This window comes from Gigantopelta aegis, chromosome 11 (assembly GCF_016097555.1).
Source record: "Gigantopelta aegis isolate Gae_Host chromosome 11, Gae_host_genome, whole genome shotgun sequence".
Lineage (NCBI taxonomy): Eukaryota > Metazoa > Mollusca > Gastropoda > Neomphalida > Peltospiridae > Gigantopelta > Gigantopelta aegis.
The window spans coordinates 34,292,628-34,302,627 of NC_054709.1; the positions used below are offsets into that span (position 1 = coordinate 34,292,628).

At 38.1% G+C, this 10,000-nt stretch overlaps 1 protein-coding gene across 1 annotated transcript in view; it reads left to right on the forward strand.

The window, feature by feature from the left end:
- Positions 1-8,810, forward strand: part of LOC121385674 (homeotic protein proboscipedia-like) — a 21,918-nt gene extending 13,108 nt beyond the window's left edge. The window contains exon 2 of the mRNA XM_041516442.1: positions 6,441-8,810. Coding sequence (XP_041372376.1) covers positions 6,441-8,173 — 1,733 coding nt within the window. The 3' untranslated portion in view covers positions 8,174-8,810. The remainder of the gene's footprint in view (positions 1-6,440) is intronic.
- Positions 8,811-10,000: the final 1,190 nt, after the last annotated feature.

Genomic DNA, 10,000 nt, shown 5'->3' on the forward strand with positions numbered 1-10,000 from the left:
GTTAGAATTGCCAAATGTTTGACGTACAATAGCCAATGATTAATAAATAAATGTGCTCTAGTGGTGTCGTTAATCAAAACAAACTTTAACTTTAGAACACGCAATGAACTGATGGTAAATAAACCAGCTACAGCCACCTATAAAGAAGCAATAACATTTTAATGTGCATTTTCATACAGACAAGACTGTACATACCACGACGTTTGATGTACCAATTATGAGGTTATGGTTGGAAAGGGGAAAACCGAATCCATCATGATCGAGTGGTAACAATTGTGCGACCAATCCCAGTTCGGGCGATAGTGGCTCAAAAGCTCTTTGTTGTTATTTTGATACTAAAAATGTTGGGCCGCGACTAGTCTCGAGTGATGGTGACAGGTACAGCTTTGACGTGTTGCCATCAGTCACGACGTGTCGGACTGACATCGGCGACGTCTCACTAATTCGATAAAGGTGTGTGTGCACCATCCCCTACGCCATGTTCCGTTTGATCTATTTATAGATATTATATTAGATTTATCAGATTTTATTTTCTACACTGATATTTTAAACTGGTTTTTCGTGCCTAATAGTATACGTATATTGGTTCATTCGCAATCCCTTCGGGACGTGTGCTATTTCTTTGATTTAATTTGTGTGTGATAGCTCGCTGTCTTGAGAACATGCCTCAGCTGTCTGGGCTATCTGTTCAGGACAGAAGTTAATGATTAGTTTGTCATAACGTCTGAGGTGCTTGCGTCCGTCGTAGGATCGAACCACCTCGGTGGACCCATTCTCTGATTGTTTTTTTTATCCTGTCCCAGCCAGTGCGTCACGACTGGTATATCAATGGCCGTGGTATGTGCTATCCTGTATGTGGGAAGATGCATGTAAAGGATCTCTTGCTGGTAATGGAAAAAAATGTAGCGGGTTTCTTTAAAAAAAAAAAAATGTTTCAGAATCAAATAGTCAACGTGCTACAGTGGTGTCATTAAAACAAACTTTGACTCTCTCTCTCTCTCTCTCTCTCTCTCTCTCTCTCTCTCTCTCTCTCTCTCTCTCTCTCTCTCTCTCTCTCTCTCTCTCTCTCTCTCTCTCTCTCTCTCTCTCTCTCTCTCTCTCTCTCTCTCTCTCTCTCTCTCTCTCTCTCTCTCTCTCTCTCTCTCTCAATCGACATAAACACCACGGATATAAATACTACCACCTCTCACCTTTAAAGTAAATCATAAACAAATTAGGGTTTAAGCTGCGTCTATGACTACCCTAGTTCCGCACAAAATTTTAGTATTTTTTGCAGGTACCCCATAGATGTTTCAAGCAGAAGGCTACTTGACATAGGGGTACTAGATAAAATAAAATTGCATACATTTTTTGCCCAGATGAAACTATTTTTACAACAAACACACTCACATTTATCACTAATGATAGGACTTGTGGTATTAACTGCTCTATCAAAAGTTGGGTGCACCTCGAACTTTGACGCAGAAGGAAGTTATTTGGTTTAGTACTACCGTAAGCAGAAATAACTATTTAAAATAATTTACTTTCATCCATTCCAAACACCGCCAGTTAAAGGACATCCAAGATTTGCAATGTAAATTCTATTTACATGTATATAGAAAAGAAAACCAAATAAAATTAAACGTCAACAAATGACCAAAAATATTGAACATAGTGGAATTAAAGAACCTAGTACACAAAATAAAATTATGGCACAAAGGATTGTCGAGCTAAAATGGATGACTACAGAATAAAAATGTAAAACTTTGTTAAATACTCCAAACAAAATTTTTGAATACATTTTTGACTGTGATGCACAATTCATTGAATATAATAGCATTAATATTATTAAATATGTTGTGTGGAAAGATATCCTTTTAGCTTGGTGTTCTTTTCCTTTAAAACTGTAAACGTAAAATGGACAATGAAATGTTACATTCCCTCAGTACATGTATATTTCGTGTAATGATATTAGAATAAATTATAAACAAATAAATGTACAATGTACTTTCATAAAATATTATGAGTTTAAATTAATTTATAAATGCAATACAATATCATTTTCGAGTACAAAATATAAATTTTGAGAAGAACAACGTGTTGTTTAACGACACCACTAGGGCACATTGATTAATTAAACATCGTCTATTTGATGTCAAACATACATTTAAGAACAAATTATCAAACCCACAATATATGTGTTTTAAGATCTAATTCAAACGGAAGTAATAGTATTTTAATTATTTCTTATTTTTTATTAAAAAAAATATAACAAAAACATACGCAATTCGATATGTGAAGATATATTAAAGTGTAAATACACAAATATTGAATTGATGAAAATAAATGTTACCTTTAGGTGAACGGATGGTACAGAAGCTATATATGGTACCAGTATTAAATTATGAATGATATTCTCCAGTACATAACTGGTTGTTCAAAACTGGATATACAGACTTCCCTTTATGTGAAAAAGAACCATGTACATTTAGTTCGTTTAATTATTTAATTATTGGTTTTATTTATTTATTTATTTATTTATTTATTCATTTAATTATTCATTTAATTATTTATTTGCTTCTATGTTTTTTGTTTTTATTCTCGTTTATTTATTTATTTGTATGTTTATTTATTTATATATTTATTTATTCATTCATTCATTCATTCATTCATTCATTCATTCATTCATTCATTCATTCATTCATTCATTTATTTATTTATTTGTGTGTTTGTTTGTCTGTTTTATTTATTTATATATTTATTTATTTATTGTTATATTCATACAATATTAGCGCATTATTATTCTGTCTGTATATTACCATCTATTATTATTATTATTATTATTATTATTATTATTATTATTATTATTATTATATATTTAAATAAATTAATTACTTGCATTAAAAAGTATTTCCATAAAATGCATGACATATACAAATATATCAGTTACAGCATCAGAAATCAACATCATGAACAATCTCGACTGTTTATATAAACAACAAACGTCACAGCTGATACACATCACAACCGTGTAAATCACAGCGGAAAAGTATCACAAAACATGTCTGATTTCAGAAATCCATTACACCCTGTAACATTACAAGACGTAAATACGTAGAGTCGTGCACGATTTCTTCTAGACTTGGGGCTCATTCGAGCGAAGCGAACATTGCTTAGAGCACGTAGGAAGCAATTTCATAGCCACGCAAGTATTCAACCCCGTCGAGCCGAATGTGGTCACGGTTGAGTTAATCTGGCAGAGAGGAATTCCGTGACAGTTCTGAATTGATCTTTTCAAATTCAGCATCTGTCAGAAGCGAAACGAAATAAAATATATCTTTAGGAAATTGTGTACATCTGTTTTATCGCCACCACGGGGTTGAGCGTGAGTTGTGGTACATAAACACGACATGAGTACATCTGTGTCATAAATAGGTCTATAATATACACGTCTATAATATACATGTCTAGATAGGTTGTATGTCATTCTTTACTGAATATTTTTCTTGTCTGTTTAAGAGCTTATGGATTAGTATTTATTGTATTCTAGAGTTAACATTTAAAGTTTAAAGTTAAAGTTTGTTTTGTTTAACGACACCATTTATGAATCATCGGCAACCGGATGTCAAACATTTGGTAATTCAGAGACAGTCTTCGGGAGTCTTTTTTCATTAGTAGCAATGGATCTGTTGTATATATACCATCCCACAGACAGGATAGCACATACCATCTTAAATATACCAGTCGCTATGCATTGGCTGGAACGAGAAATAGCTCAGTGCGACCACCGACGGGGATCGACCCTAGACCGATGGCGCATCAAGCGAGCGCTTTACATCAGTATTACGTCCCGTCCCAAACATGATATAAGTACTTATGTGTAATAGATCGAGTGACCTAAATTAAAACGGTAACCCTTCTGGCTATAGCATTATTAAAATCGTATGAGGACTGTTACTTTGATATTTCACACCCAACACTATATGGATATTTCTTATCTTTAGGAAAGAAAGAAAGAAATGTTTTATTTAACGACGCACTCAACACATTTTATTTACGGTTATATGGCGTCGGACATATGGCTAAGGACCACACATATATTGAGAGAGGAAACCCGCTGTCGCCACTTCGTGGGCTACTCTTTTCTATTAGCAGCAAGGGATCTTTTATATGCACCATCCCACAGACAGGATAGTACATACCACGGCTTTTGATACCAGTTGTCGAGCACTGGCTGGAACGAGAAATAGCCCAATGGGGCCCACCGATCGCGCATCAGGCGAGCGTTGTACCATTAAGCTACGTTCCGCCCCTTCACCTTCTCTGACACTTTTAGATCCATAGGTAAAATATTGGTAAACTAGCAACATATTCAAAATTGTAAGTCAAACAAAGAAATGTTTTATTTAACGACGCACTCAACACATTTTATTTACGGTTATATGGCGTCAGACATATGGTTAAGGACCACACAAATTTTGAGAGGAAACCTGCTGTCTCCACTACATGGGCTACTCTTTCCGATTAGCAGCAGGATAGCACAAACCATGGCCTTTGTTGAACCAGTTATGGATCACTGGTCGGTGCAAGTGGTTTACACCTATCCACTGAGCCTTGCGGAGCATTCACTCAGGGTTTGGAGTCGGTATCTGGATTAAAAATCCCATGCCTCGACTGGGATCCGAACCCAGTACCTACCAGCCTGTAGACCGACGGCCTAACCACGACGCCACCGAGGCCGGTGTAAGTCAAACAATGCAACAACATACAGGAAGGCACTTTGAGTGCAATAGGCGTCAAATTGTTTTACTGAACATTTTGAATCTGTTGCTATTTTAACAATATTTAACCTACGATCCTAAACGTTTCTCTGAAGGTGGCAAATATCATATAGTATTGGGTGTGAAATACCAGTTACTGTAACAGTCACCATACTTTTTATACTGTTTCATAGTCAGTAGGGTTGTCGTTTTATAATCCTATAATATACACCTCTAGGTAGGGAGTATGTCGTTGTCTACTGGGGATTATTCTTGTCTATTTAAGAGCTTATGTATTGGGATTTATTGTATCCAAGGGATAACACCAACACTAACAGGGACGAGTGGCAGTAACCAAAACCCCCATCTATAGTGTCAGTTAGTTACCTCTGTTACTGGCAGGCAGTCTAAGTCTAACATTACTGGCATTCAGTCCACGTTACATCTGTGTGCATACAAGCATTGTGACGCTGATATAGTGCAATACAAAGTGATTTTTTTTTCTCTGTATATTTTAAAGGGACATTCCTGAGTTTACAGCATTGTACGATGTTTCCGACTAACAAAATATTTCTACGATTAAACTTACAAATTAAATATATTTTCTTGTTTAGAATATCAGTGTCTGTATATTCGATGTGTTTCTGGTTGTCTTAATATTTGTAAGAAGCCCAAACTGCATTAAGTCTTCAAATAATTTCGTACGTACGAAATAAAAATATTTTCGGAAATAAAATGAAATTTTACCTAGTACAAATATTAGAACGATCAGAAATACGTTTAATATAGAACAACTAATATTTTATGCAGAAAAATATATTTGATATATAATTATAATCGTTAAAAAGTCTCTGTTAGTCGATAACATAGTAAAATTTGCAGAAAATTCAGGGATGTCCATTTAAGATAGTAACATATACTAGACTTGGGGACGGGACGTAACCAAATGGTACAGCGCTCAATTGATGCGCGGTCGGTTTGGGATCGATCCCCGTCGGTGGACTCGTTGGGCTATTTCTCGTTCCAGCCAGTGCACCACGAGTGATATATCAAAGGACGTGGTATGTGTTATTATGTCTGTGGGGTGGTGCATATATTGTAAACGATCCCTTGCTACTAATGGAAAAATGTAGCGGGTTTCCTCTCTAAGACTATATGTTTGATATCCAATAGACGATTTTTAATTAATCAATGTGCTCTAGTGGTGTTGTTATATCTTTATGTATACAAACATTATGACGCTAATATAGTGCAATACAAAGTGATCTCTTTTTCATTATTTTTATTCACTTTTTTCTTTGTATATTTTAAGATAGTACATGTACTAGAATAGATTATCCGATATTGTATACCAGTAGTTCCCATCTTTTTAACTACCTTTATTCTTTTATTTATTCATTCGTTCATTAATTCGCTCAATCATTAATTTTTGTGTTCCGAGATTCAAGCGTGCTGTTCTGTTGTGTTTTGCAACTGTACTTCATTCATATGCTGCAAATATCTTGTCATATTAAATTGTCTTAAGCCCCCGCGTTTAGAATGGCATAATTAAAATGCAGATGTAGTTGACAGTTTTTAATAGTTTGTTGTTAATGAGGTTTGACATCCAATAGCCGTTGATTAATAAATCAATGTGCTCTAGTGGTATCGTTAAACAAAACAAACTTTAAGTATCTCATATTCTTCTTTTGCTTCTTTCAGAGTTCACTCAGTCGCCAGGCGGCAGCACCGTGGCCAGTACGAGCACGTCGCGTCGGCTGCGCACCGCCTACACCAACACCCAGCTGCTGGAGCTGGAGAAGGAGTTCCACTTCAACAAGTACCTGTGTCGCCCACGTCGCATCGAGATCGCGGCGTCCCTCGACCTCACCGAGCGGCAGGTCAAGGTCTGGTTCCAGAACCGCAGGATGAAGTACAAACGCCAGACTCAGTCCCAGAGACACAAGTCCAACAACTCCGACCTGAGTTTCTTGAGCGGGAAGGACGGGGACGTGGTCTCTCCTTGTTCCGAGTACAACGGAGACGAGGAAGGTGGGTCAAACGGGTGCGACGTCAGCAAACAGAGAGACGCGATCGGTGGCGAGAGCGAGGGGAATCCGGTCGGTGTTGTGAAGACCGAGAGGCCTAGTTCTGACGACGAGAACTTCACTCACGAAGAAACGAGCATCGCGCTGGACGCTGACCACAAGCTAGCGGTCATCACCGGACCGACGTCTAGTCCCCAGACGAACCGCAGTTCCACGTCGTCCACCGACTCCGGCCTGTGTTCTCCGGACAGCCTCAGGAGCACCGTCAGCCCCGCGCTGTCCACCTGCAGCGCAAAGCAGGCCGTTCTTGCCGCGCAGTCTCCAGGGCAACAGTTGCCAAGGGCGTCTTCGGCTGACGTCATGACTTCTCATTACGCCCACGGGGGAGCTCCTGTCGGTTTCGGGAACAAGCCCCCGACTTCACGGTCCGCTCTGAACGGAAGTTCGGAAACCCACAAAGCCGTGAGCTCTTTTCCAGTGCACGTGGCTGGAGTAGCTGCGGAGATGTCTGGCGGTTATCAGAGGAAGACTTCTTCACCGGCGGATTCGGTGAACCTCTCAGCTGGTCCACAAGGGTGTGTCCAGTACGCCAAGGATCCCTACACTCATTCCTTTTACCACAGAGTGGACGCGAGAGAGTCAAAGAGTGCTGTGGCACATGTAGACTGTGTCGTTGGAGGAACTGATGCTCAGCTCTATTCTGGTGAGGATTACAGACAGATGACCTTGAACAGTGGTCCGGGGACCTTGCAGCGAAACATGACTCTCAATTCTGATGCTTCTCAAACCCACTATCCACCTTCGCAAAGATCTCACTCGCGCGAACACCCACCAGCCCCCACCACGCCGCAGTACCCGTGTTACTACAACCAGACGCCAGGAGAAAACAACAACGCTTTCGCTCAAAACTGCTACAAGAACGACGACACCCACACAAACACCAACAATACAAACAACAACAACAACAGCTATGGCTACAGCTTCGAAACGAATCTCTCACTACGGACGGCGAATTCCACCAACAGCCAGCAACACGTATCGGGCTACGACAATAGCTTTTACGCTAAAACTGACGCTAATCGCGGCTGTAATCAACATTACGGCGTCGGCTACGGGGAGAAATTGACAGGCTATCCCCAGCAGATTTCCTCAATGGACCAGTCGCATGAAACGGCCCTGTATGAAAGTGATTACATGACCGGCTACTCCGCTCCCGTCGATCACGCGACGGTCAATAGACCTAACCGAACTCCGGCGAGTTACGCCGGTTACGGGCAGAACAATTGTAGCGGTGATATGGCGGCCAATGCATTCAGCGGCTATGTTGGAAGTTATGGATCGCACGCTCAAAACCCCTTTAATGATTATTACAACCACCATCAAGACTTTCAGATGGTAAATTTATGAAATTAACTCCGCAGATAATGTTTCCTGGTGAAGCGAGGATTTCGACGCGGCGATGTTCGCATGAGTGGGCTAATAGACGCAATGAAAAAATTAGTCGCATGGTTAACTTTTATTGCACGATGTGGAAACTTCATTTTCAGAACAGAATCTGTGATGACGTATTCACTATGATACTAGGATCATATTATTCTGAGGGACATGGATGTAAAATTCGTTAAGTTTTAAAGAGTAAAAATAGTTGACTTGACTAGGAGTTTAACGCGCCTATATACCTCTACGCTTATCCAGAGTCCGGCCTCCGATAACGTCGGGGGTCTAACTCGGGACAGGAATAAATAAGTAAAATACATCCTATAATAGATTTACTAATGAAATATGCATAATGTTTAAACAACAAATACATAAGATATATATAAATAATGTTTGATGTGAAAACTTCATTTTCAGAGACACTGTCTTATGATACGACAGTCATGTGCTGAGATGAATGAAATACTTAATTATTTGTAAAGTTCAAGCTGAGTTGTATTAAAACGTCATTTACTAATGAAAAACATACTCAACAACGAAAGTTTAGCAAATATCTTTTATGACGTCTAAATTTGCCATGGTTGAATAAATGTAAAAGAAAACCAGGTCCTCCTGTTGCGTTAAGGCAAAGGTTGATGAGTTTATGTTGTTTGTAAATGGTAAACATTTCAGATGTGAATACTAATTAATAAAAATAGGTTAATTTATAAATGTTATGCCATTTCTTTTAACATTAGCTAAACTTTCGTCGTTGAGTATATATAGCGTACAAATATAAATGCATAATATTTAAATATGTCAAGCTACGGCAAAGTCAATGAGTGAAAATCTGTACAAAATGGCTCTCGTCCTCTGCTCAATATATTTTTTCAGGGGCGCATGTCTCAACAACCACCCACCAGCCCTCTATAAATTTCGCTTGCCATAGTGTAGACCCCCTCCTGCTAAATTCCCTGCACACGCGTCTGACAAGTTAATGTGTGAATTGTGGTATTTTAATTATATAGACGGACACCAGATAAATGTTGCTCTAAAACACGCTAAATATCATGAAGTTTATCCATCGCATATTACTGGGGAAACGTTTTGTAATTATTTATGCAAATACATTAATTTATCATGAAATCCGTCTCGTGATTTCTGCTCTGTGCCCGGCAACATATTTTTATAATACGATAAAGATCATGGATTCATCGCATGATGTAATTAAATGGATGTTTTATATCCATCGCAGTAATAACCGTGACACGGTAAATTAAACAAATTATCATCTGTTCGCGTAAAAGTTACAAATTGGTCCTATTGCTTTTTAGTGTAACGGACGTTAAAATTAGTAGGGCATTAAATTGTTCACAAAATGCATAGCCTTCGTTTCGCATCAGTATCTACATTTATAAAAAAAAAAATTATTGTTCTCTTGTATTATGTTTACCAAATGGATTGATAAATTTGTTCTTAAAAAAAAATAACATACATTTTTAAATTAAAGTCACCTGTTCCCGATTTAACAGTACAATCCGAATTTAACACTACAGTACCAGGTTTAACATTAGAGATTAGATTTAAAATTACAGTCCACATATTTTAACACAACAGTTCACGTTTAATACTACAGATTCCGATTTAACACTAAAGTCCATATATACTAATACAGTCCAAATTTAAAACTATAGTCCAGATTGAACAATACACTCTAGTTTAAACAATACAGTCCAGATTTAAAACTATAGTCCAGATTGAACAATACACTCTAGTTTAAACAATACAGTCCAGATTTAAGAAGTCATTCACGATTTA